This window comes from Cricetulus griseus, chromosome 3 (genome assembly GCF_003668045.3).
Source record: "Cricetulus griseus strain 17A/GY chromosome 3, alternate assembly CriGri-PICRH-1.0, whole genome shotgun sequence".
NCBI classification, from domain to species: domain Eukaryota; kingdom Metazoa; phylum Chordata; class Mammalia; order Rodentia; family Cricetidae; genus Cricetulus; species Cricetulus griseus.
Genome location: NC_048596.1, coordinates 53,945,832 through 53,971,948, shown reverse-complemented (window position 1 = coordinate 53,971,948; position 26,117 = coordinate 53,945,832). Strand labels below are relative to the sequence as shown.

The 26,117-nt window shown below is 49.0% G+C and overlaps 3 protein-coding genes and 1 pseudogene across 5 annotated transcripts; 2 read left to right on the top strand and 2 right to left on the bottom strand.

Annotated features, from left to right (window-relative positions):
* Positions 1-3,365: 3,365 nt before the first annotated feature.
* On the bottom strand, positions 3,366-5,303 carry Banf1 (BAF nuclear assembly factor 1). Its single transcript, XM_027408617.2, has 3 exons — positions 5,166-5,303; positions 4,414-4,552; positions 3,366-3,894 (listed from the first exon to the last, which is right to left on the bottom strand). Exons 2-3 carry the CDS (start codon positions 4,534-4,536, stop codon positions 3,748-3,750), a joined length of 270 nt encoding a protein of 89 aa, XP_027264418.1. The 5' UTR covers positions 4,537-4,552; positions 5,166-5,303; the 3' UTR covers positions 3,366-3,747.
* Positions 5,304-5,436: 133 nt separating this feature from the next.
* Positions 5,437-9,194, top strand: Eif1ad (eukaryotic translation initiation factor 1A domain containing). 3 transcript variants are annotated; one of them, XM_027408615.2, is made up of 7 exons: positions 5,437-5,839; positions 6,263-6,381; positions 6,865-7,079; positions 7,209-7,317; positions 7,410-7,518; positions 7,675-7,722; positions 8,866-9,194. In XM_027408615.2, the coding sequence occupies exons 3-7, from the start codon at positions 6,993-6,995 to the stop codon at positions 9,026-9,028; spliced, it is 516 nt and encodes a 171-aa protein (XP_027264416.1). In that variant the 5' UTR covers positions 5,437-5,839; positions 6,263-6,381; positions 6,865-6,992; the 3' UTR covers positions 9,029-9,194. The 3 variants fall into 3 exon arrangements, with proteins under 3 accessions (XP_027264416.1, XP_027264417.1, XP_027264415.1); XM_027408616.2 differs by lacking the exon at positions 6,263-6,381 and having other exon boundaries at positions 8,962-9,194; XM_027408614.2 differs by lacking the exon at positions 6,263-6,381.
* A 2,118-nt stretch (positions 9,195-11,312) lies between these two features.
* Positions 11,313-12,168, top strand: LOC103164233 (annotated as a pseudogene).
* Positions 12,169-16,185: 4,017 nt separating this feature from the next.
* Sart1 (spliceosome associated factor 1, recruiter of U4/U6.U5 tri-snRNP) lies at positions 16,186-24,885 on the bottom strand. Its single transcript, XM_027408613.2, has 20 exons — positions 24,497-24,885; positions 22,297-22,354; positions 21,882-21,937; positions 21,206-21,332; positions 20,991-21,096; positions 20,741-20,818; positions 20,549-20,648; positions 20,321-20,463; positions 20,003-20,209; positions 19,511-19,635; positions 19,296-19,429; positions 19,066-19,208; positions 18,528-18,701; positions 18,312-18,422; positions 18,002-18,089; positions 17,448-17,538; positions 17,198-17,333; positions 16,577-16,666; positions 16,353-16,474; positions 16,186-16,264 (listed from the first exon to the last, which is right to left on the bottom strand). Exons 1-20 carry the CDS (start codon positions 24,807-24,809, stop codon positions 16,246-16,248), a joined length of 2,421 nt encoding a protein of 806 aa, XP_027264414.1. The 5' UTR covers positions 24,810-24,885; the 3' UTR covers positions 16,186-16,245.
* Positions 24,886-26,117: the final 1,232 nt, after the last annotated feature.

Genomic DNA, 26,117 nt, shown 5'->3' with positions numbered 1-26,117 from the left:
CAATTCAAAAAATTAAAGACAAATTTAACAACTCAGGAGGGATCATAAAATGAAAACATCACTACTATTTGCAATTGTAACTCCATTGTCACTGAGCTTTCTTCTTCAAAGACAACTGCTATTGATTTGGTGGTTCCTTCCCCTTTACTATTGACTTTTTTCTTTTTAAATCCTTTTGGTCAAGGTTTAAATCCAGGACCTAAGCAAGCACTATAGCAATGCCACGGCCCTAGGCTCTATCACTAATTTTTTGCAATAAGCAGTTCCTTGATTTTCTTTTTGGTTTTACTATCTACATAAGGATCCCTAAGCAAGAATTTACTTCTGAACATGAATAGAAACATGTCATGGTGTAGGACTGCAATCCTGGCATTCAGCAGGTTAAGGCAGGAGAACTGCTGTGAGCTTGAGACCATCTTGGGTTACATAGCAAGACACACAGAAATCCCGAGAATAGAACATGTTTTTTTCTTGTGTTTTTGTTATGCTTTTTGTTGTTTTTTCAAGATAGGGTTTCTCTGTGCAGTCCTGGTTGTCCTGGAACTTGCTCTGTAGACCAGGCTGGCCTCACAAAGATCCACCCACCTCTGCCTCTGGGATTAAAGGTGTGCGCCATCAAAGCTCAGCAAGCCACATGGTTTTGTGTCCATGGTCCCATACTGAGGTTATTCTGAACTACTGCTCTGGTTCACTTTCCCTACTGTGCAGTTGCAAGAACTTTAACTCACACTGGGAACCACCAGTCGGTACTGCAGTGTCTCACAGGCTAGGCAGCTGTGAACATTTCTTAAAGTCCTGGTACAGGTGCTCAGGAGTTTCTTAGAGGCACAGACCTAAGAATGGAATTGATGGCTCACCGGGTGTGTCGGTTTTGCAAAATAACACTCAGCTGTTTTTCCACAGTACTCATAGCAATTTACTCCCACCAACTAGGATCAGTTCCGGTTGCTCCATTTGCTCAACCCTTGGTATTGTCTGACTTAAGATTTTTGCCTATCAGTTAGGCATTAATGGCACTTGTTTTTCTCATTTCTAATGAAAGTGAACCCTTTCCATGTGCTATTTTAAAATCCTCCCTTTCAGATTTTCTACCAAGTTCCCCATTTCATCATCCTCTTTTCTTTTTGCAATACTAGGGATTGAATCCAGGGTCTCATGAAAACTAGGCATTTTACCACAAAACTACATCCCTAGCCTGTGTCCCCTTTTCTCTCGTGTGTGTGTGTGTGGGGGGGTAATTCCTTTGACTATGCATGTGAAGACCAGAGAAGGCCATGCATCTATTTCTATCATTCTCCACTTCACTTACTGACGGTCTCTCACTGGACCTGAAACTGTTTCAGCCAGACTGGCTGGCCAGTGGACACCTTGAATCCTCTTCTCTATAACAATGGGGTGATGGTGTTATGGGTATGTGCAGCCATTCCCATTTTTATGTGGGTGCTATGGATTTGAACTCAGGTCCTCTTGCTTTCACAGTGTTTATTCTCTTAGCCATCTCCACAGACCACTTTCTTTTGGAGATAGAATCTCATGAACCCAAGGCTGGCCTGGAAGTTGCTTTGTAGCCAAGAATGAATGACCTTATATCCTTATACCTCCCAGCTATGATTTCAGAGGTGGTTACCACCACACTACCAACTGAGCCATATCCCAGACATTTTTTTCTTTTTTGGTTGTTCAAGACAGGGTTTCTCTGTGGCTTTGGAGGCTGTCCTGGAACTAGCCCTTGTAGACCAGGCTGGTCTTGAACTCACAGAGATCCACCTGCCTCTGCCTCCCGACTGCTGGGATTAAAGGTGTAAGCCACCAGTGCCTGGCCCCAGACATTTTCTTGACAGCAGCTGTAGTATGTGTTCTGGGTGAGGATTTTATTAATAAAAATACTCCCACCCACTCTGTGATCATTCCTTTACTCGGGTTTTAGATTAAGTTTCTAGTATTAATGCAGACCATCTTATGAACATTCTCTTCACTGTGAGACCATGGAAATTTTCTCTTGCCGTGCCCACTCTTGTACTGTCATCCTTGCTTTCCTGGACATTAAACATGCAGAAAAGCATTTCGTTTCTATACGTCACTGCTCAATGACACTTTTAGTTGAAGAAATGAACACCAAGCAGGCTGAGTGTTAAACAGCATTGTACCTTGTCCCCACAACCCTCATCCACATGAGGAAACTGAGGCTTAGAGAGCATGGGTAACATGACATAGGACACAGTCTCCCAAATTACAGTCTGAGGGCTGCCAAGGCCCAGCCTGTATGAGTCCCAACGCTAGAGAGGCCATCTATTCCGGACTGATGTCTTTGGGGCTGTAATCGGAACCATCCTAACAGCCCTGGCTCCTTCCCTGAGTGGGAGAGTGTGGACCTGGGGAAGCTAATTACCAAAGGATGAGACACAGACATCTTGTCATCTCAGAAGGGCTCTCAGTCCATGCTGGAGACTGGAGTCCACCATTTATTCAAACATCCTCTTAAATAGCTTTCCAACCACGGGAGTGATATCAGAAGACATCTATTATCATGTATAAAGATGATATTTCCTTTAATCCTAGAGGCACCCCTAAAACTGTACATCCTCAGTCCTCACTAGCCTTTCACCAGTCCCTAGGCACTGTATAGTAGCCCTCAGAATAGGTGTGGGCCCACCCGGGGCCTATGTCTGTTGTTATGCAAACTAGGAGACATTCTCCACTGAGGCCAAACCATCTGCTAGCAACCAGTTGGACATCTAAAAGACATGTGAGATTCGAGCTCCTGGGATAGAGTTTGAGGCCTGTATCTGAAATACCATAATTGATATTTCAGGCCCCTGACAGAGGGCCAAAGGTCTTCACCTCTCTGAAATAATTAAAATGCTTACAAAGATGTTAGTTTCAGGCCAGTTCACGATATGAGCTTGAAAACAACAGGACTGGAATTTAATTTTCAAGTTTAACTATTTCCTTTCATGTCTATGATAGCTGGGCAAACAGCAAAAGTACCACCCATTCTTCCCAGAGGCTACAAGAGCACATGACATGATGACTGTCAGGTGAACTCTTACCCACATCCCACCCACCCTCTTCCTGGTACCTGACTCCTACTAACTTTTCCACCAGGTGCTGCCTGAATCAAATGTTGACATCTAGAAGCCTACAGCCTACCTGGCTCCCAGGAAGAAATCAACCCACAGTCTGTCCCACATTATTTAGGATTGGGACACTAGGGCACCTGCCCAAGTCCCACATGGCTAGGGTGGTTCCCTCTTGGGAGGGGAAAAAGAAGCCACCAGTTTCGGTCTGCACTGATAAGATATGTTCAGTCCCTGGGGAAGACATAACTCCCAGCGCACCTGCTTTCCAACACACAACACCAATCATGAAGGCCACTGACTTTATTAGTCTAAAAATCTTTGTAAGGGCGGTAACTATTTTCGACAAAAAAGAAAAAAACAAAAAAAAGAGCCAAAGGACATCCAACAGATCGTGAATGGAGGGAGAAAAGGGCTAGGAATCCATTGGGGAAAGTTAACTGTTGCCATGGAACTGCAGGGGGAGAGGAGAAAGGCATGCAAGGGCAAGAATCCTAAAAAGGTTGAAACGCTGAGGGGAGAGAACTCCCAAAAGACCCTGGAGTACATAGGAGGTGAGTGTGACAACAGTAATCTTTCCCTTCACGGAGGACAGGGAGGAGCCCCACCCGGCTTCAGACTCTGGAGACTCAATATTGTGGCTGGGGGGCTGAGGAGTCCCCAGAGTACATTACAAGAAGGCATCACACCATTCTCGAAGGCACCCAAAACAGTCCCGGGACTGCTTGGCATTGGCACCACACGTGTCCTTCAGCCATTCTCTGAAGAGGTCTTCATCTTTCTTTAGCACCAGAAACTGGCCAAGGACCACATAAGCCTATAAAACAGGAAGGGCATACAGCTAAGTGCCTTGTGAGCAAAGAGCAACCTGAAGGGGCCAGATCTCTGAAGCTAGGCAAGTCAGCTGATAAGCACTTGAGAGGGCAAGGCCATTTTGTTTTGGTTGTTTTGTTTAAGACAGGGTCTTGCTTTGTTGACTAGACTGGCATTAAACTAGATGAGAATCTGCTTGCCTCAATCTCACAAGTGCTGGGGTCATAGGGAGGACCCACTATACCTAGTTTCATCACCTTTGTGGCATTGAAAACACTCAAAGGGTAGGACACAGTAGGGCACACCTTTAATCCCAGCACTTGTGAGACAGAGATCCTGTCTCCAAAACAACAACAAAAATGACTTTGCCTCCCCAGATGCCCCCAAACCACTTCAAATTATCTACCACTGTCCGTGCCCTCCCCGTACCCCTACTTTTCCTAACTCCCAATTTTTTTGCTTGGAATCATCTGTTGCCAACTTTCACTCCTACCCCTCCCTGGCATCTGTGGCCACCCCACACCTTGTCAAAGCCCCTTTCCTCCAGCTTCTTGCCCAGGACTTCACCAATCCCGGCCAGGCTCCCCACTGGCTTTTCCCCCATGGGCTCTGCCACGAAGTCACGGTGCTTTTGGGAGGTTGTCATCTTGATCAGGTTTAACCTGGGAATCCCAAAAAAAGGCAGGTTAGGGCTGAAGACCACAACTCCCAAGGGCAACCTCCTAGGTCAGCTATTGTGGCTGCTTCCTCGATTCCCCCTCATCTCACACCTGAGAAAATTGGGGGCCAGGGAAAGTCTTTCCCCCGCTATTACATCCTGAAATCTCCACTTTCTGTGGGCCCTGGGATTTGGTAATGAGCTTGCACTAACAAGTGGCGCACGTAGAGAAAGACTCACAGCCTCAGCAGCCAGGGCCCGCCCTGAAGCTGTCACTCTTGGTGACCTTGGCCAGGCAAACACTGACCCCGACCGGAGCTACCACGTGGTAGAAATAGCAGCAAAAAGAGGGGCTCGTTACCCTCGCCGCCCTCCACAGGCCAACAGGCGCCGCGCACCGGCTCCCGCAGCCCGCCGGAGCCCACGCCTCGCGGCTCCCAGGCCCCGCCCCGGACGCGCCGCCCCGCCTCCTCCACGCGCCGCGGCTCGCACGCGCCGCGGCTCCCACGCTCCGCGCACCGCCCCTCCCGCAAGGCCAGGCTGGTCCGCTGCAGAGACGCGCCTCAGCCACGGGCGCTCCTCTCCCTCCCGCCTCCGCCGCCTAGCCGGAGCCTTACTTCGCCGCTCACGCTCACCGGCAGCTCCGGCTCTCGTAACGGCTCCTCCCGCCACTCGGCAGCTCCAGCCGATACCTCAAGTTGCTAGAACGTTCTTCAACTTCCGCTTCCGGGTCGTGTCAGGAGCCGCCTTTAAAAAAAAAATACCCGAATTGGGCACGTCTAGCCACAGAGAGCCATAGAGTTGAGGCGCAACCGCTAACTGCGGAGCCCACAGAGGTCGCTGTTTTCCGGTCCCTCACAGGAAGCCGCGCTGCTTTCTATGGTCGTGTTTCTCCGGCCCCGCTTCCCATCTATGAGACCGAGGCCTCCGAGGAGAATACTGTTATCTTTTTCTTGCCCAGCACCTGGAACTTAAAGACTTAGGTGGCCTGACTTGGTCGAGGGAAGACTAAAGGAACGGACAAAGAAGGGGCGGGGCATCCGGAGGGCTACTGAGAGCCCCGGAAGTGCAATTCTCGCGGGTTCCTCAGAGTCAGGTCTATCTGAAGCCGGCTGACGGCAGCTGGGAACACCGGTGGTCTGAGGCCAGGCGTCCAAACCGGCGCGACCGTCGTGACCACCTGCCAGTCGCATTTCTTTGCTTTTGTTGACTCCGTCTTGAAGTGAGTCGTAGACGAGCTGCGTTCAGCGTCTACCTGGAAAACGTAGCTTGCTTGTGTAACGCCGAGCGGGTGAGTGCTGTGGGCGGCTCTTTTCTCGAAGGGTTTTTCGGCTTGAAGCGCTGCGGTGGTGGCCGAGTCAGTCTACACCATGAGTGTTAGGAGGACGAGCATCTGTTGTATGGCTGACCTACACTTGGGGGTGTTAAAGCATGTGGAGGAAAGTAGTTTACTCAAACTTCCCCAAAGACGTTGTCAGCCCGGGCGGTGGTGGCGTAAGCATTTAATCCCAGCACTCGGGAGGCAGATGTAGTCAGATCTCTGTGAGTTCGAGACCACCCTGGTCTACAAGAGCTAGTTCCAGGATAGGCTCCAAAGCTACACAGAGAAATCCTGTTTCGGAAAAAACAAACAAAAGGTTGTCAGAATGATCGGCCTGGGAGGTGCGTATGGTTTCATCGTCACGTCAGTACTTATTTACATTTTTTTTGTTAGTTATTGAGAGGATATCTCGCTACGTAGACCAGACTGGCCTCCATATGCTTTCGTCTACCTCTGTGGTTTGGGATTAGAGTCTTGAGATTTAAGGCTTGAGCCATCCCCCTTTCTTCCAAGTAAGACTATAAGACATGTTTCCTGGTTTCTTTTACTGTGTGTGGGTGTTACAGGTGTCCTTGGTGGCCAGAAGAGGGCATTGGATTCCCCTAGAATTGGAGTTAGAGATGGTTGTGAACCAACTGATGTGGGTGCTGGGTCCTGAGACATCTCTCCGGCCCTTAAACGTCATGTTTGCTTCATTTTTGAGACAGGGTTTCACTATGTAGACCAGGCTGACCTAGAACGCAACAAATATCTGCATGCCTCTGCATACCAAGTGCTAGGAATAAAGGCATACACCAGCATCTGGCTAAACACGTGCCTTGTTTTTTAGTGATTTTTTTTTTTATGTTTATCAGTGTTTTTACCTGCATGTATGTCTCAAAATGAGGGTGTTGGAGGTAGGGTCAGTTGTAGCTTCTGTGAGTGCTGGGAACCATACCTAGATTCTCTACAAGAGCAGCAAGTCGCCAGTCCTGTAAAGCTCTTGTTTTTAACAGGGCAAGGTGGCACTTCTCTTATAAGGCTGCTTCTCCTGAGAGCAGTCCTGGCTTCTAAGACTGCCATCCACATAACTCTGGAAGAGCTGACGTTGTCTGCGTCCTAACAACCCTGGACAGAACCCAGCATGTCTCAGGCCACCAAGAGAAAACACGTGGTGCAGGAGGTGCTGGGAGAGCACATGGTGCCCTCAGACCAACAGCAGATAGTGAAGGTGAGAGCATGGGTCTCAGCTTTTCTCTACGCCCACCGGACCCCTGGGATGTGGGAAGGGCTCAGTGCAGGTCAGTGTGTGCTTGATCTAACTGGTGATGTGCCTAATTCTTGATCTTTCCTGCACCAGGTCCTGAGGACTCCCGGCAACAATCTGCATGAGGTAGAGACGGCACAAGGGCAGCGCTTCCTGGTGAGCATGCCCTCCAAATACCGAAAGAACATCTGGATCAAAAGAGGTTAGAGGCATCCCTGTACAGTACAGAACCATGACCTTGATTCTTGATTTTCTCCTTCACATGGGAATGCCTTTATCTTTTGTCACTTACAGGGGACTTCCTCATTGTTGACCCTATTGAAGAGGGAGAGAAAGTGAAGGCTGAGATATCTTTTGTGCTCTGCAAGAACCATGTCCGTTCTCTGCAGAAGGAGGGCCACTGGTAGGATAATTTCTAGCTTCTAGGTGTGGTAACATCTTAGCTATGGAATGGGGTAGGGGTGGTGAGGTTATGCCATCCCAAGAGGACATTTGGAAACAGCTATTTTGCTAAAAGGTTTCTCTTCACTCTCTGACCTGGATCTTCTCTTTGTCACAGGCCTGAGGCCTTCTCTGAGGTAGCTGAGAAACAAAACAGTATGAACAGGTGAGGAGCAAGCCCCAGCCCAGGGAAGACAAAAATACAATTTCATACCTTGGTGCCTCAAGGAGAAAGGTGATCCTGCTTTTCTGTTGAGAACTCTAACATACACAGTAGAGTGGATAGTTATGGGTATAGCTTAAAGGCCAAGTTAAAATACTGGCTTTGCTACTAAATAGGCAAGTGACTTTAGGTACAGTATTTAATATCTTCACACCACTGGGTGTGGTAGTATATACCTGTAATTCCGGCAATTACAAGGTGGAAGCAGGGGTTTGAACCAGCATTGTGTACATGAATCAGGTTCAAAGCCAGCCTGATGGATATCTGTGAGTTCGAGACCAGCCTGGTCTACAAGAGCTAGTTCCAGGACAGCCTCCAAATTGAGACAGAGAAACGTTGTTTTGAAAAACCCCCCAAAAAGAAAGGAAACCCCCCCCAAAAAAAGCCAGCCTGAGCTACATGAAATCTTTTCTCAAAAACAAGAGTTTACCTAAGAGACAGGATTATGCAAAGTAAAAAAGCTAATGCTTATGCAATTGCTTAGTGCAACAGTTCTCATCTGGGGGTCTCGGCCCTTTTGGGGGGTTGCATATCAGATATCCTGCATATCAGACATTTACATCATGATTCATAACAGTAGCAAAATTACAGTTACTGAGTAACAAATAATTTTGTGTTTGGTCACCGCCACAAGAGGAACTGTGTTAAGGGGTCAAAGCATTAGGAAGGTCATGAACCACTGGCTTAGTGAGTCAGCTGTTATGAAGTGTGAGCTCACTGTGTGTCAGTGATGCTAGTAGAGCTGTTGGTTCCTTATTGAAACCAAATGTGGTGGGTAAGAGGTGACCCTTAGTGTATTCTCTTCGACTGGGATTCCCTATCTGCTCTCTTCTTCAGAAGCCCCTCTTGTTTTTTATTTCTTGAGTCAGGGTCTCATGTAACCTAGTCTGTCCTCAGACTTATCGTCTCTGCCTCAGCCTCCTAAATACCAGGCATATGCCACCACATCGGGCTTTGGGGCTCTTGGATTTTCAGAAACCTCTCAGGGTTCCTGGCTGTTTAGTTGATGGTCCTCATTTTTTGAGACTGGATTATAGATTTGGTTTTCCCAGAAGATGTTACTTATTCGTCCTCTTGCTCACACAGACAGAGTCAGCCAGAACTGCCTGCTGAACCACAGCTGTCAGGAGATGAGTCAGGTTCTGAAGATGATTCTGACCTCTTTGTCAACACCAATCACAGACAATATCATGAGAGTGAGGAGGAGAGTGAAGAAGAGGAAGAGGACGAGGACGAGGAGGCAGCCTGAGCCCCACGGACCCACTTCTCTACTTGCTCAGGGACTACCCCTTGGCTTTTCTGGGCTTGGACATTCCCAGGGTGCCCTGCAGATCTTTTCTTTTGGATGGGGACAAGGCATGGCCCCTTTCTGAACTGACCTAGAAGAATTAAACCCCTGGTGGGTAATGACTTGCTCTGGTGTCTGAGTGGCTGTCTGTGTGAAGGGAAGCTCGTGGTGAGGTAAAGCCTTCTTTCTTGGTGGAGGCCTTGGTCCCCTTGGGAAGGAAATGGGGGTTTGGCTGGAATTTGCGGCATTTGACTTGTTCACAGTACCTCTCTGGGCACTTGGTACCTTACCCTGTGTTATGCCTCCTTAACTCACAACAGTCTTAATTCATTATCTGCTTACTTTCAGTAGTGATTCCAATAGTTAAGGTTGCAACATAGGACCTAGTACCCACCTGCCTCTTAAGCACAGCTCAGGACAAATCCCATGGTGCCTTGTGAACTGCTTCCCTTCCTTCCTAGTTATCTCTTACTGCAACAGTACTTACTACCTGCTGCCATATAAATAACACCCTGTGTATCTCTTTCTTTACCTTACTCACCTGTCCTCCCAGAATGTGTCTGTGGTCAGGATACCTCTATCCTTACCCATCTCCTTATTTTCTTTGAATTTTGCTAATCTCCTCAGGATATTAACTGTCCTAAAATCTTTTGAGATGGGCTCAATAACCCAGAAATGACTGTGTAGCCTAGGTTAACCAATTCAATGGCTGACCTGCCTCAACCCCCAAGAGTTGGGATTACAGGTACGAGTCACTGTCCCTGGCTGGCTGCTAACCTTTTATTAAAGACTGTTGTAACACCCTCATCCCTTGTACCTTAGCATCCAAAGGCTTATTGTGACTCAGACCTCTGCTCATGATGGCCTGCTTTCATTTACTTATTTTAAAATAGTTCTTCCCGCTATTTCAAAGACCCTTCATTGGCCTAAGTACTCATCAAACTATTCGAGCTTCCATGAACTATGTCCTCTCTTTATGAGAGGCTTTGCTTCTGGCTGTCCACTGCTAGCATTCACTCCGCCACTGCTGAATCCTCAAGACTGGCCACCCAGCTTGGTCTCTCCTCTATTGGTCATTTGCTCCATCCGACATAGAGCTGTCCAACCCTGTTGCCAACTCCTAGTGTGCTTATGTGTTTATTTATTTAATTTTTTTGATTTTCTGAGTCAGGGTTTCTCTCTGTGTAGCTTTGTAGACCAGGCTGGCCTGGAACTCACAGAGATCCGTCTACCTCTGCCTCCCAAGCGCTGGGATTAAAGGTGTGTGCCACCACTGCCCTGCTGCTTGTGCGTTTATTTTCATTGTGAGCTAATGGAACTTCTACTTTGGAGTCTTTCTTTTGTTTTCTGGGGTATTCTGCTTTTCTGTTGTGGGTTGGTAGTTGGTTGGGGGGGGGGGTTGTTACAGGAGGTATGTATTAGCGTCATATACACTATATAGACTCTTCGTTTCTGAACAGGAAATCTGGTGATCACGCCTTCCCCAGCTCTCATTTATCCATTCATGTTTGATTTTTGTGATACTAAATGTATCCTTGGGTATACACGTGTATAAAATATAGGTGTATGTACATGGAAAAATAAGTCAGATGGGTTAAAGATAAATCTATCTTTAATTTCTCTGATTTTTTTTTTTTTTTTTTTTTTTTTTTTTAGTTTTGCAAGTCAGGGTTTCTCTGTGCAACTACCAGGGCTGTCTGGAACTCACTCTGGAAACCAGGCTGGCCTCAAACTCACAGAGATCCGATCCGCCTGCCTCTGCCTCCCAAGGGCTGGGATTAAAGGCGTGCGCCACCAACACCCGGCTCTCTGAAATTTTTAAATGAAGAGTTTTTTGTTTTTGTTCGGTACTAAGGATTGAACCTGGGGCCTTTAGTACTTGGCATAGTAGATTGGTGGGTGTTCTACTAAACTATCCACAGCTTTTTGAAATCTGTCATTTATGGGAAGGAGAGAGCTAACTTTTGAGCTAGAGAAAGAGCTACTTGTCCCTAGCTCATCCATTAATTGGCTCGTTCTTTCCTCATCGTTAGTGCCTTTTTTTTTTTTAAAGATTTTATTTATTTATTATGTATATAACATTCTGCTTCCATGTATATCTGCACACCAGAATAGGTCACCAGGTCTTATAACGGATGGTTGTGAGCCACCATGTGGTTGCTGGGAATTGAACTCAGGACCTCTGGAAAAGCAGTCGGTGCTCTTAACCTCTGAGCCATCTCTCCAGCCTGTTAGTGCCTTTTTAAAAACTCATATCCAGAAAGGTATTGTTGGTTCACACCTTTAATCCTAATCTCAGTACTTGGGAGGCAGAGGCAGGCAAATCTCTTGAGTTCTAGGCCAGGCAGAGTTACACAGTGAGATCCTGTTCAAAAACCAGGCATCATGGCACGTGTCTTTATTTTTCGGTTGTGAGCCTAGCCTTTAACTGCTGAGCCATCTCTCTAGCCTGGCTAGTGTCTTTAATCACAGCACTTGGGAGGCAGAAGCAGTTTATCTCTGTGAGATAGCTTGATTGACAGAATCCCAGGGCTATATAGAGAAATCCTGTCTTGAAAAAAAAAAAGTATCTCTAATCCTACTTGGAAAGGTGAGAGCAGTGGATCAAGATATTACCATGAGTCTGGACTATATGAGTATAAACAAGATTTTGTCTAAAAAAATAGATTCCTGGATCTTCCACCCTAGACCATGGCCAAGTTCATTCGTAACTTTCACGGAGAAGGCCCCAGTGCTAGTAAGTGCAGCCGACTTAGTCCAAGCCTCAATTGGCCACATTTTGGCACTACGCTAAGCTTGAACTGGTTCCCCCAACCCTTGCTGAACTCCCTGCAGCTGTCGAGAGTATGAAAGAAATAATTCAAAGTGCAAAACTGGTGGCTCCTAACAGCTTACAGGTAAGGAAGCTGAGGTGTGGATGTAGTTGTATATCGGAGAGATCATAGGCAAATGTGGCATCATTGGCTATGATGTTTGAAGACTGATCTTTAACATCTGATTTTATTTGAATTTTTACTTGAATGTTCTTGGACCACATGTGATCAGACTGCTATCTCAATAAAGTACTAGCTGTCGAGTAAAAAATAAAAGATTCCTGCACATGTGGGTCTTTTTAGAATTCCAAATCTGCCCTGAGGGTCTTTGTATCTACACGTTTTACAGTACACTTGATACCTCATAGCTCCCCTATTCCACCATCCTGAGGCCCTCTCGTATTTCCTCATTACATAAAATCAACTTGGTTGTTTTCATTTAAAAGTCCTTGGCAGGGCCAATGAAATAGCTAAGGCATGCACTTGCCAAACCTGAGGACCTTAATCAAACTCCAAGATTCAGATGGTAGGAGAGAACCAACTCCTGAAAGCTGTCCCTTTACCCTCCACAAATGTCCCTAGGCCTCCCCTACTGTTGCTGTTGTTCTGAGCTAATAAATGTGCACCACCATGTCCTGTTTTGTGAGTGCAGGGGATTTAACCCCAGGCTTTGTGCATCCTAGGCAAGCACTCTGCCAACTAGCATAGGGTTTTATTTAGTTAGTTTTTAGGGTTTTTTTTTTTTTTTTTTTTTTTTTTTTTGAGGCCGTCTCTACATAGCCCTGGCTGTCCTGGAATTCTCTATGTAGATGAGACTGGCCTCCAACTTACAGATATCTGCCTACCTTTGCCTCCGGAGTCCTGAGATTAAAGGCATATACAACATGCCAACTATTACAGAGTTGTTGGGTTTTGGGGTTTGTTTTTTGTTTTGTTTTTTTAGTGCTTGGTACTAATCCAGACCCTTATGCATTATAGAAAATAATCTCTTGAGTTTATTGACAGCCTGTTCAAGGACCGACAGGGCCACAGAGAGAAACCCTGTCTCAAAACAAAAATTAATGCCAGGCGTTGGTGGCGGTGGCGCACACCTTTAATCCCAGCACTCAGGAGGCAGAGGCAGGCGGATCTCTGTGAGTTTGAGGCCAGCCTAGTCTCCAGATCGAGTGCCAGGATAGGCTCCAAAGCTACACAGAGAAACCCTGTCTCAAAAAACCAAAAATAAAAATTTTAAATCCTAATTCAAGCAACTCAGTTGTGTACATCTTGCTTTCTCTAAGTGCTTTTTACGCCTGCAGTAGGGGACAGTATAAGCCACGCCTGCTAGAAGCTGGCTACAGGTGTGCCTGACCATGCCTGTCAGGGCATGGTCAAGGTGAGGTCAGGATGACATGTGATAGGGCTTTTAAGGGGCTGCAAGGCACATGGGAGCCCCTTCTCTCTGGCCTGCCTGCCTTACTGCCTGCCCCTGGCATGCTCTGGCTTCCATTTGGCTGGTGTTTATCTAAATAAAGATACCTTAACCTTACAGACTACAGATATTCTTGTAATACACCTGTGCTTAAGATCTACATTTAAAACTCTGTTTGGATGGGGGCTAATAACTGGGTCAGCAGTTATGAGCACTGTCTACTCTTCCAGAGAACCAGGGTAGCCACTTAACAACCATCAGTAACTCCAGTTCCAGTGGATGGACCCCTCTTCTGGCTTCTGCAACTACCAGGCAAGAAATGTGGTGAACAGACACACATGCAGGCAAAACACCCATACACATATAAAACATAATAAAAGCCCTCAATTTAAAAAGGAAGAAAAACTGTTAACAGAAGATAGGACAAATAGAAACTTACTTCTCATAGAAGTGTTCAAGCAAAAAATGTATTCTGTGGGTCATTTCAGGTCACAGAGACATTTCTGGGGTCAGAAAACTAATTTGCTCCCTTTCAGAATCCATCCCCAACTACTGTTTTTACTTTTTGTTTTTCAAGACAGGCTTTCTCTGTGTAGCCTTGGGTGTCCTGGAACCTATTCTGTAGACCAGGCTGGACTCAAACTGCCTCTGCAACTGCCTCTGCAGCTGGGATTAAGGGCATGTGCCACCATCCGGCCTGTTCTGACTTCTAATAAAATTAAGCTTGCCTATTACGTTGTAGACTGGAAACAGGCACAATTCCACATTTGGCTACCTTTCCATATCCATGAGAAGCACACATTTTCATTCTGTCACAAGAATATCAACTACTAACCCATTCTGTTGATAGGTGTGGATTATAGCATTGTTAGGTACATCCTTGTTCATGTATTGAGCTTAACATATGTGCACTTTCTGTGCTAAACCGACACGTTAAGTTTAGAATGGATATTTTCAAAATATTCAGAAACAGATGGAAGAACAAAGTCTCTCATGCTTGCCACTGAGCCCTGTGTACTGTCTCATTAGTCATGCCTCTTGTAGCTCTGCTGCTCCTGGTTTTCATTTATGTTGGGGTAACTCCTCAGAGATCCCAAGTAATTCGCATCTACCTACTGGCATGTATTATAGGAAATCTCTGTAGCAGACAGAACAAAGCTGAAGGCAGAGCACCAGGCTGAAGATGACCTCTGGGCTTAATGGATGTTCTGGGAACCTCAGCATGATGTAGGCATAGCCTGAGGGGACAAGGGTTCCAGAGAGAGGAGCAAAGGCACAACTATCACTGGTCTTCTGGCCTGTGGCCTGTGGTTCCTGTCACAATATCCTGAGGGCTAAGATGTACCTATAAAGTATATCTGGATGGGAAATACCCCTACCTTCTCCATGAGATACCATGTTTAGAGAGGCCTAGAGGCAATAAATTTTTCAGTGAAACTTGAGTAGAAGTCAGACATCATGCTTTGCACGATCAGAACCTTGCAACTCAGAACCTAAGATTCAGTAACTTAAGCTAAGTCACACAGCAGTAAACTATGAAACTCAGAAGCCAAATCCTGTTCCTTGATGTTAGTTCCCCTACCCCTACCCCTACCCCTACCCCTACCCCCACCCCCAGCTCCAGCCTTGGCCAGGCCAGGGGCTCATAGGCCCTTAGACCAATGTAAGTTGCAAGCCCTACCTATCTGCTGAGCAGCAAAGCTGGGGTCTGTCTGCCCTGGAGCTCTAGTCTCCAGTGTATTTGGTAGCCCCTAGGCCCTTCTACCCTTTAAGGTGTGGCAGCAACAGCAACCTAATTCCTTGAAAATAAAAGTGTAAGCTTTGCCAGTGGCTACTGACGCCAGATACCACAAAGTACCTCAGTCTTAAGAGAAATGCCTTAGCTCCCCCCACCCTGGCCTCAAATCCAAACAGCCAAAAGAGCACAGATGAGAAGCAGAAGTCTTTCTTGGGAAACTACCACCCAGTATCATTTATAAACAACTGGGTTTCTCCTCTCTTGCTTACATATTGAAATTTGTTTTTTCTAGTTATTTGTTACATTGATCAGTGACCCATGTGGGATTATCTGCAGTATGTGACAACAGGGCACCCATATCTGAGTCAAAGTAGCCACTTGTGACTATCCATAGAAGGAGAGGGGATCTTGCACAGCCTATGGCAGGCCAAGGTTCCTCTACAGCTCCTTCCCAGGAGGCCCATCTTTCCAGGGACAGCTATAGGCATCTCTCAGGGCACTAGACTCAGCCCTTGTGCACAAGTGCACTCAAGGTAACTCCCAGCCCAGTTCTGAAATGACACTTGTGCCTCCACAAAGGCCACACATAGTAGCACAAGTGACAGGAAGTAGCATGTCTGACCTGCCAGGAAGGCTAGGTAGTGCTGGGCACCCTGAAAACTGTGCAACCAGGGAAATTACAGGGTAGTGAACACCCATGTGACCAAGTCTCTGCAAACCAATTCAGCCAAGATGTGACAGGGACCACACCATTAGGTGGAGGGGTTTCTGTTATAGCTGAGTTAGCAACTAAAGAGGAATGTCCTTTGAGGGCATGCGCTTGTTTCCCCCTCATCACCTCTGTTCAACTTAGTAGACATCAAATCACACAGGCTCAAGGATTGGCCCCATCTTTCTCATATATATATATATATATATATATATATATATATATATATATATATATATATATATATATATATATATATATCAGTGAATATGAATGAACTCACTGAAGTCTCACATGTGAAACAGGTATTCTGACAGCTCAAATGGCAATACTGAAACTAAAAGAGGTTCAGTAACTTGTCAGGTTGCAGAACTGACCATGGACTGAGATGAGACCCAGCCTGCCTTGCTTCCTAGGTTTGATCTTAGACTGAGCATGACCAGGAAGGAAAAAATAAGGAGGGGACTTTATTTAATATATCTGGGAGGGACAGGGAGGAAGGTGGCTTCATTTGGTGATGGTGTTCCTGCAGGGAGAAGAGAGCACAGAGGGGTGTGAGACTGGAGAGAGAGGTGCAGTGCCCCTCCCCAGCCACAGCCAGGCCTCCTACTCACGCATTCATGCTCTTGCCGCTGCCGCTGAGCACAATGTACGGCGTCTTCTGGGCCTTCTGCTTCTCCTGGAGCAATGCCACAGTGCCCAGGGGCGTATCACTGGAGCTCATCTTTTTCAGGAGCTGTGGGGCCAGAGTAAATCAGTACAGATGAGAAGGACCAGTATATCCTACAACAGCATAAAACACAGAGCCCCATCCTACCCCCCACCTCCACAGACTCACCGCCTCCTCATCCAGCTTCTTCATCCGCCGCTCAGTCTTCATCTTGCCTGAACCCTTCCCGTGGAAGCGGTGGGACAGCTGCCGGAAGGCCTGAGGATATAGATCATGAGTCGGGAGCATCAGAAATGCCAGGCTAGACCTAACCAGAGCCACAAGCATCCACTGGGAGCTTCGTATCAGTGACCAGGAGCACTGATTCACCCAACCCAGGATTAGGCTCCACAGGGCTAGAAAGAGAATGGGACAAGGACCCAGAGCTGGGCACCATGCATGGGTTGTATGTAACCTGGGTGCTAGGAACCCAGGGTATGCCCTGCCTCCGTGAGCTGGGGCTCAACCCAGCAAATGTGGAGCAGCATATATGGTAGGGATGGGAGTCAGAGAAGGATGGATACTTTGGGTATGGCAGACAGCCCAGGTATCAAGCCTTTCTGATAGCCTGTTGTAACTGCTGTGCTGTGCCCACTAGTCAGCAATAGAAGCAGGGGTCTGTCACCTCACAAGGCCCCAACTGGTGGGCAGTCAGGACCCTGCAGTGCTGTTCTGCTTTGAGGGTATCTTTAGCAGCATCCTGACCTAGTCACCCTTGACCTGGCTCTGTCTTCACAGCACCCTGCTCACCTCCTTGGGAGTCAGTTTCCTGCCTGTCTCGTCCACATACTCAATCTTAACATCGGGCTTGTAACCATCCTTCTCCTTGAAGTCCTGGGTGAAGCCTCTGTACTCCTCCCGCCGGCTGTACTTATCATCGATGGCCCTAGACCAAGGCAGAGGGGCTCAATGTGAGCTGTCCATGTTCACAGCAACCCAGATTCATGCACAGGTGTGTTCACATCTGCCCCCTGCTTCTTGCCCTCATTGCCACACTCACATCTTATCCTCGATGCAGTACACAGCTGAGGGCAGTGACTTATTGGGAGCCTTCACCCGGGCCACCTTTTGCACTGTGGTCTCCAGCAGCCCTGAGGACAGAGAAGTTGTACTACCCATGAGGCCCACACCTCAGACAGACTGAGTAGAGTAGGCCTAGGGTCCCAGCTTTGTATGGGTGATAAGGACCCTTCAGAGCCCTGCTCAGTATGTAAACATGCCATGTCTGGCTTACAAACCAAGGAAACAGACATGAGATGGGTACCTCCCCAAGGAGATAGCTGGGATCTGGGGCCCAGGGTATTTATTTAACTTAGGCCACTTCTTCATGAAGGACTCAGAGCCTTAAGGGCACAGAAGAGGAACAGGTGCTACGACTCTGGACCAGAGAAAGGCAATCAGAGGCTCAGGGTCTGGAGATCTGCTCAAAGCTGAGTCTGAGAGGAAGAGACAGAAGTGCAGACCCAAGGACACCATGCTGTACCCACAGGTACGCACCCAGCCCTTCCTTGCTATAGCACCCAGACTGCCAAGGCTCCTAACCTGGGCCCATACCTTTGTTCTGACACAGGAGCAGGGCAGCAGCCAGCCCTCTGTTCACGATGGGCTCCTCATCCAGGATGGTGGTAGAGGAAGCAGAGAACTAGAGAAGGGAAATGTGGGGTGGAGGAAGAAGGAAGTGTGAGCAGGCTACCCCATCTCTTCTACCCAATGGCTATCCCTACCAGGTGCCAGGCTATGAGACCAGTTTTAATTGATTCCCCAGCTTGCTCCTGGAGGGTTAGTGCCCCTTCTATGGGGTGGAGGCTCTGGGACACTGGACAACTAGCCTGTGTCCCCACAACCACAACCCGTCAGTGCTCACATCCTGTTGCTGCTTCTCTTCATCCAGGTTGACGGTGCTCCAGCCAATGTTCTCTTCCCCATCTGATTCAGAGCCACCATTGGCCGAGCGCTCTTCATCTCTTTCAAAGTCCTAAGACCAGAAGTCAGGGTCAGGATGGGCAGCCCCAGCCCTCTGGGCACTGGACCAGAAGCCACCACCCTAAAGACAGCAGGCCAGGGGAACGGTGGGACCCACCATAAGCTCCTCTTGCTCTTCCCGGTTGCCAGCCAATCCATAGGTAGGGATCTCCCCCAACGTGCGGCAAAACTCAGAAGTGGCATTGAACACAATGGCCCCCTTACGCTCAGGGTCCTCTTCCTCCTCCCAGCCACGCTGGCGAGACTCCAGCTTCTTCACAATCTCTACCACCTGGGGGAGGGAATGGCTGTGGGCAGACCCCAAGTTTCTGGGGTGATACCACAGAGACTCAGGAACCCACAGATCTTCCCTGGTGGCAATAAACAAGCTATTCCCACAACCCACAATGCATCTTCCAACTGGGCTCTATGTCCAATCTAGTCTCTGTAGGCTCACTCTGTCCAAACCCACCAATGGCTCCTACTACCCATGCAATCAGTAATACACTGGAGTTAGCAATGAAACCTAGAAACTTGGTCCTAACCAGATGTTAAACACAGGGGATTCCTGAGGGAATGTGGGTGTTGCCTGATGACACAGGTTCACATGCTCTCAGGGTCTCAAACCACACATCAACTTCCATGCCCAACCTCACCTTCTCACCGCTGTCTCGGAGCTGCTGCAGCTGCTGCAGCTGCCGCAGACGGCGCCCCTTCTCCAGCTGCTTCTGCAGCTCTAGCTCCGCTTCATCTTCTTCCAGCACCTCTGGGGACCCTGATGGAAGAGCTCCCCCATCCTCTGACGGGAGCACGTAGGACACCTGCTCACACACACTGCCTTCTTGGCCCACAGACCCACCCTGCTCCCTGCTAGCCAACCCCGAACCTTCATCACTGATATCCATGTTCTCTACTCGAGTATCATCTGATGGTGGGGGCTGGGCTACAGGGTCCTTCTCCTCATCCTCCAGGGCCTCCTCCTCCACCTCAGGAACTCGGCGCCGACCCCGGCCCCGAAGCCTAGGAGAACGGCACACTTTCAGTAAATGGTGTTCCCTATGCTGGCCCAGCCCTCATACCCACCACTGTACTCAAGCAAACCTGGATCCAAAGTCCCCATCCTGAGTCTGGTCCCCAAGAGGCAGCAAGTCATCTGCCCGCATTACCACCTCCTTCTCCTTCTTTCGGATTTTCTTCACCCTCCGCTTGGTCTTTTTGAAGGTCACCTTCAGAGAGGAATGCAGAGAGAAATGGGATGCAGCAACAGACCCCACAGTCCTGGACAACAACCACATCCATGTTCCTATTACTCCTCATAGCTGCTGGCATCATCACTCCACATGAGTGCCCCAGACTCAGCTCAGTGGCTCACCCAAGGAACAAGCTGGTTTGGGGACACAATTGGAACATAAACATAGGCCCATCTGGTCCAATGGTCCCTGTACATCAACACTAGCACTTCCGTGAGCTGCCATTTACTGCTCGCCCAGGAACCAAGGGCTATGCCAGCACTCAGCTTCCCTCCCAAGCTCATGTTGGCAGCCTGTGACCAGAGGACGTAGAACTGTCCTAGCACAAAGCAAAGAGACTCACCATCTCTTCAGGGCTTAGGTACTCAGAGGCAAGCCGGGGCCCTACAGAGCTCAGAGACTGAGCCTGTAGCCGTAACTTGGCCCGGATCTCTTCAAGCTCACGCTCTCTCAGTCCATCAGCCATGCCACCCTGCTCCAAACGGAAGGAATGTGGCCGCTCGCCCTCCAGCTCCTCATCATATTTGGCCAGGATAGAGCGGGGTTTTTGCTGCAAGATAAGAGGGTGGCTGGGACCTAGGCCAACTCTTGGGAAGCCATGGAATGGTAGATTTCTTAGCACCACACACCATCTGCCCCAGCTGACGCCCCATAGGCAAACCTGTGCCAAATCATCCACACTCTCGTCTTCTGCATACGGCAGGTAGTCGGGCTTCTTCTTCCGAAGCTCCACATTCTTGTCTGCCCGCTCCTTGTCTACCATGTTCACATTCACCAGCACATCCTCCCCCTCCTGCAACACTCCTGAAACAGAGCAGAGACGGCACAGTTCCCACCCGCCCCAGCTGAACAGTGCACACACCGCATATGGAATAACCAGCTAGCTCACCTTTGTCCTTGAGGGTAAGGACCACAGTCTCCCCTTCTCGAAAAGAATCAATGGCATGTTCCACAGTGAGGCCCTGCAAGTCCCGTGCACTATACAGGTCCTACAGGCAAAGAACCAAGTCAGAAACCAGAAAGCACCCAAGCCTGGGATGAGCACATCAAGGCCACAGTGTCCACCAGAGAGTCTCTTCACCTGTCGCCGCTGCTCAAACTCCTCCTCCACTAGAGTGCTCACACCAAATTCTTGGTCCATCTCCTCTAGTAGCTTGGCCTGAGGGGAAAGGAAGGGTGACCAGAGATATCATCAGTGATCAAAAAACACCCAAGACTCTACCAAGTAGTTGTATAAACAGGACAGACTTTGCAGTGAAACTGTGGAAAACCCAAAGCCCCTGAGCACAGACCACCCCTGGCAAATGCCCCTCACTGCCAGGTGTTCTCACCCGCTTCTCTGCCAGGTCCTTCTCCTTCTGCAGCTGCCGGCTCCTCTCAATCCAGGCTGCGGTGTCATCTAGCCAGGGGTCATCCTCCCCCAGAGTCTTTATTTTCCTGAGGAGGGAGGACACTTAGGAGGGAACGCAAACATGTTTTCCCAGACTGACCCAGGGGGCAAGGAAGCAACGAAGACAGTCTTCCTGATTGGTCAGAAAACTCTCACCCCAATTTTTGATTCAGCAAACGCTTTTCCTTGGCAGCTGCCAGCTTCTCCCGTAGTTCTTCACGCTGTCGCAAGGCCATGGGGTTGATGACATCAGCTGCCACGGGCTCCTCCTTGGTGCCCGCCTCTGGAAGGGGGGCCCAGACGTGAGGCTATGCTTGCCCATGGCTGGTGGGGAGAGGAGGGAGCCACTCACCCTGCCCCTTCCAGCCCAGGGGCCAGAAGGGGCCAGGAGGGGGGGGAAGAACTGTTTCACCTCCCTATTCCTACCTCACCCCCCACTTTAGTCAATCCACATGGTATGACAGGAACTCTCCCCTTTATGCCTTCCAAAGCTTCTCAGATCATGTGGGGTTTTACTGTCGGTGGGGTTTTTTGTGGTTTTGTTTTGTTTTGGTGTTTTTTTTTTTTTTTTTGGTGCGCCAATTTGTTTAAAAAAACAAACAAACAAAAAACTAACACACTTAGCCTACAGCAACTGTGCATAGACCTGTCTAAAGCCAGGGTGAAGGTGCCAAGGCCACACTGGAAAAGCACATCTCAGATCCTCTCAAGACACAAAGGACAAGTCTTGGCCCTCTGACAAAACATACATGGAGTTGCCTCTGCATGCTAAGCCCAACTTTCTTCCCACTTAGATGCCCCAGCTCAGCCCTCTCCTCAACTTTATACTCACCTTTCTTGACAGCATTGACCTCCAAGGGTTTCAGCCCCAACTTTGCACGGAGTTTGCTGAAGACAAGAGATAGAAGTATTAGGGTCTACCTTAAGAAATGTGATAACAAGTACATTTATGGAGGTGAAAACAAGGTGAGAATGAGTGGTTCTAGGGTAATAAGTACAGCCCCTAATCCTGGCAGCTTAGGGCATGAAGAAGACACAGGCTTCCAGAACAGGCTTCCTGACTGGGGAAGACTATCCTTCCTCTTGGGTCTCAGTTTCTTCCACGTAGCTCCTATGGTTGGCAGTATGACTCATCTGGCCATTCCAATTCTAACTGGCTTCATTTAGATTGAAAAAGTTTCTATAGGTAACAGCCCCAGGTGCAACCAGTCTCAGAGGAAAATCAAAACAGCATAAGGGCTACTCACTTGGTCTCCTCGATGCTAAGTGACGAGGCATCTCCAGAGCTAGTTTTGGAGCTGGCAGCTAGAACAATAAGGAGCACGGCTTAAGGAACCCATGAACATGGGACCAAGAAGCAACATCATGGTCTTCAGTTGCAAGGTCGAAGACAAGGGCCCCCACCAGCACCTGGGTAGATGACACCAGAAAACAGCAGCCTTCTTCCCCCAGGGTTCCCTGCAGCTGCTACCCAGGCCCTTATCTTTTTTCTGCATCCCTCACTGTGCCACTCCAAATCTCCACACTCTACCTTCAGCCTCCACAGTCCCTTCTGCTCTTGTTCTCATAAAGTTCTATCAAAAGAGCAAGTATCATCTCCTCCATGAAGCCCTGCTCAATTACTGACCAGAATTAAAACTCTGCCTAGAACGGCACAGCACTGCTTGTCATTTCTGGCACTTTCTGCCCACAGCAGTGTATGGAATACTTACTAGTGTGTGTTCCATGCCAGATGCTATGGACATAGGAAAGGAAGCACTCTGGACCTGATCTATCCACCCCACAAACAGGAGAGAACTTCAATAAACACTATACAGAGGAAGATGCCACCAGGATGCCCAAGTCCCCTGTCACACACTACTCACTGCTCTTTAAACCCTTCCTCCTCCACCTAGGCTCTGGACCCCATTTTCTATATGAACTCTCAAGTCTCAAGTCTCCCTTTTTCCAATTAGCAGATTATTAAAAAAAAAAAAAAAGTTTCAATTTAGGGGCTGGGGAGATGTCTCAGTGGATAAGAGCACTTGCTGTTCTTACAGAGGACCCAGGTTTGGTTCCCATAATCTATATGGCATCTCACAACCACCTAACTCATTTTCAGGGGATCCAATGTCCTCCTCTGAACCTCCACAGGCACTAGGAATGCACCAAGTGCATATTCACATATGGAGGTAAAACACTCAAATGCATAAAATGAAAACAACCCTTTGTTTACAAGTTCTGGTTCTGCATAATGCCCTGTGGTGTGTGATGCTCTTAACCACTCTGTCTTTTCAACAATCATCTCTTTGTACAGATCCTATGACCCAACTGTAGTGTTCTTGCCATTTGGCTACTCTTTATTTTTTAAGTATGTTTCTCTGCCCACAATTGAGCTATTGGCATTTACTAAGTTCTATTTCTGATCCTAGTTCTCACTCCACACACTCTAGGGCACTTTGGATTCCTGAATACACACTAGCCTCAAATCACTCTATCCCACTTAAACTGTAGGTTTTCCCATACACACTGACCAAAGCTCTCCCAAACTGGGTCATTCTCCCTTGCCTCAAATCTGCTAGTCTTCTAAACACCAACTTCAACAGATGAAAACCATTCACCAGGCGGGTAAGGTCAAAACTCCAGGAGGCATTCCCTGTTCCTCATCCCTCCCATCCCCTTAGCCCACGCACTAAATTTTGTTCATTGCACTTCCTAAACACCTATTCAATCTTTCCAGTCTCTCCACCCTACTGCATGGAGAAACATGCATACTCACTGTTAGTCCTCACCTGGTTGGGTTGACCTCCCTCCTAATCTCAGGGTCTGTAGTCCTATTTTTGACAAGCTCTCAACCCAGAGATCCTTTTTTTTTTTTTTTTTTTTTTTTGTTTTTCGAGACAGGGTTTCTCTGTGTAGCTTTGGAGCCTATCCTGGCAGTCACTCTGGAGACCAGGCTGGCCTCGAACTCACAGAGATCTGCCTGCCTCTGCCTCCCGAGTGCTGGCATTAAAGGCGTGCGCCACCAATGCCCAGCTCAATCCAGTGTGATCTTAACATATGAAGTAAATCAACCCACTTCCCTACTCAAATCCTCGACTCCCTACCGTCTTCATCACAAAGCCCAAATTTCTCAACAGAGCTTACAGCACAGGGTCCTTGGTGTTCAGACCCAAGCGTATCTTACTGCTTCATGACGATTCCACCTACTGTCAGGTTTCTCTTGCCTCTGTCTGTGCATGCTCGCACCTCCTCCTTTCGCCCACCCACCGCATTTACTGTCAAGTGCCAGACGGGAAGGGGAAACGCAAGACCCCGGTCCTTCCGAAGCTTAACATGGGGAGTCAGTCTTTAGTCCCCAACAGCCGGAGCAAGTCTTCAGCCCGAGAGGCACAGGCCCTGGCGGTCACCCTGCACCCTCCGTCCCGCGCACCCCAGGCCCCTGCCCCGCCCCCGCCCCGCCCTCACCGGCCTCGTAGCCGTCATCGCGTTTCTCTCGCTTCACGCGCCGCTCCGAGGGCTCCGCTTGACTTCGTTCGCGACCGTGCGCGCCGCCGCGGGCCTCGGCTTCGGCCCCGCGCCTCCCGCTCCCGCGCTCGCCCCCACGCTCGCGGCTCCGCTTCCGTCGTTCGCCGCCGCTGCTGCCGCCGCCGCTGCTGCGATGTTTGTGTTTCTTGTGCTCTCGATGCCGCGGCGGCTGCTCGGTGGCGCCCCCGGTACCGGCCGCCGCCGTCGTCCCCGCCGCCTCCTTCTCCCCGCGGTGCTTCTTTGACGACCCCATGACTAGTGCGTCCGTCTGGAGCCGGGCCGCCACCCGAGCCCAGACGACGCAAAATGGGAATACTTCCGGGTCGTGCGGCCGCCGCTGCGCTGTTGCCGGAAACTAAGAGCGGCTGCTTCCGGGGCCGGCCTGGGAACCTCCAGAGGCTCATGGGAGGGACGGGTTGAGACTGCGCATTCCCGGCTCCCGGGGACTGGCTCTGCGCATGTGCACCTGTAGAGGCTACGGGGTCGGCATTGGCTCTCCCGGGTTAGAACTGTAACAGCTTTGGAATCGTGCTAAAAGCCACCGTCTGCGGAGCTGGGAGCTCTTTCCCTGACCTTTCCACTCCGAGAGCCTCGTGGCGCTCTGTGCCTCAAGCCTCTTCGTGGGCGTCCCCTCCTCCAGTGATTGTCCTTCTCGTAGGCTCCCCGGGGCCGGGGATCCGTCCGGGGTTGGAAGATACCGCATGTTTTCTTCTTGAAGAAACCAGCTGCAAAGCCCCAGACTTGCAACCCCAATAAACCACTGTTGCCAGCGAATGCTACCGTCGCCCACTTTCCCTGGATTGGTAGATTGGGTCTTTTTAACCTGAGCTCTGGACTGCTACGGAACACTATGAATTTGTGCCTGTGAACCCCGTGAAATTGAGTGCTGTTTTTGTTTCTAATTTTCTTTTTAAGATAGGGTCTATATAGGTCTGGTTGGCCTAGTGCTTGTTACGTAGCCCTGGCAGGTCTCGAACCCTCTGGTTCAGCCTCCCGTGTGCTGCGAGTGGCCGGGATTTCAGGCATGCTCGCCCAAGCCAGGCTCAAGTGCAAATTGGGCAGATCCGTTTTTCTTTTGCCTGCCTGCCTTCCTTCCTCCCTTCCTTCTTCCCTCCCTCCCTCCCCCCCCCTCTCTCTTTCCTTCCTCTGTCCCGTTAACTATGTGGCCTCAGTCCGGGATTACAGGCACAAGCCACAATGCCTTGCTTTCCCAGCCTTTTCTCTCTTCCTGGGCTTTTTTATTTGGTTGATTGCTTGTTTGGTTTGGTTGTTTTGTTTTGGTCTTGAGGAGATGAGCTTTAAAGTTAAGGATTCACACACTCCCTTCTGCTACTAGTTGCTCCTCTGTGGGTTTCCTGTGTAGCACACCTCGGCGTGTTTTGGTATGGTTTTCCTGCTCCTTTACGGCTCTGCTCTACTACTGAGTCTTCAGAGGTGGACCTGTTCACTAGCATTTCTAGGTGTCCCACTCAGTAGCAGAGACAGCATGTGTTTGCCGAGGAAGGGGTGCAGCCAGGGTTCCCAGAATATGTGGGAAGTAGCTAAGTCCAGGCCACCCACT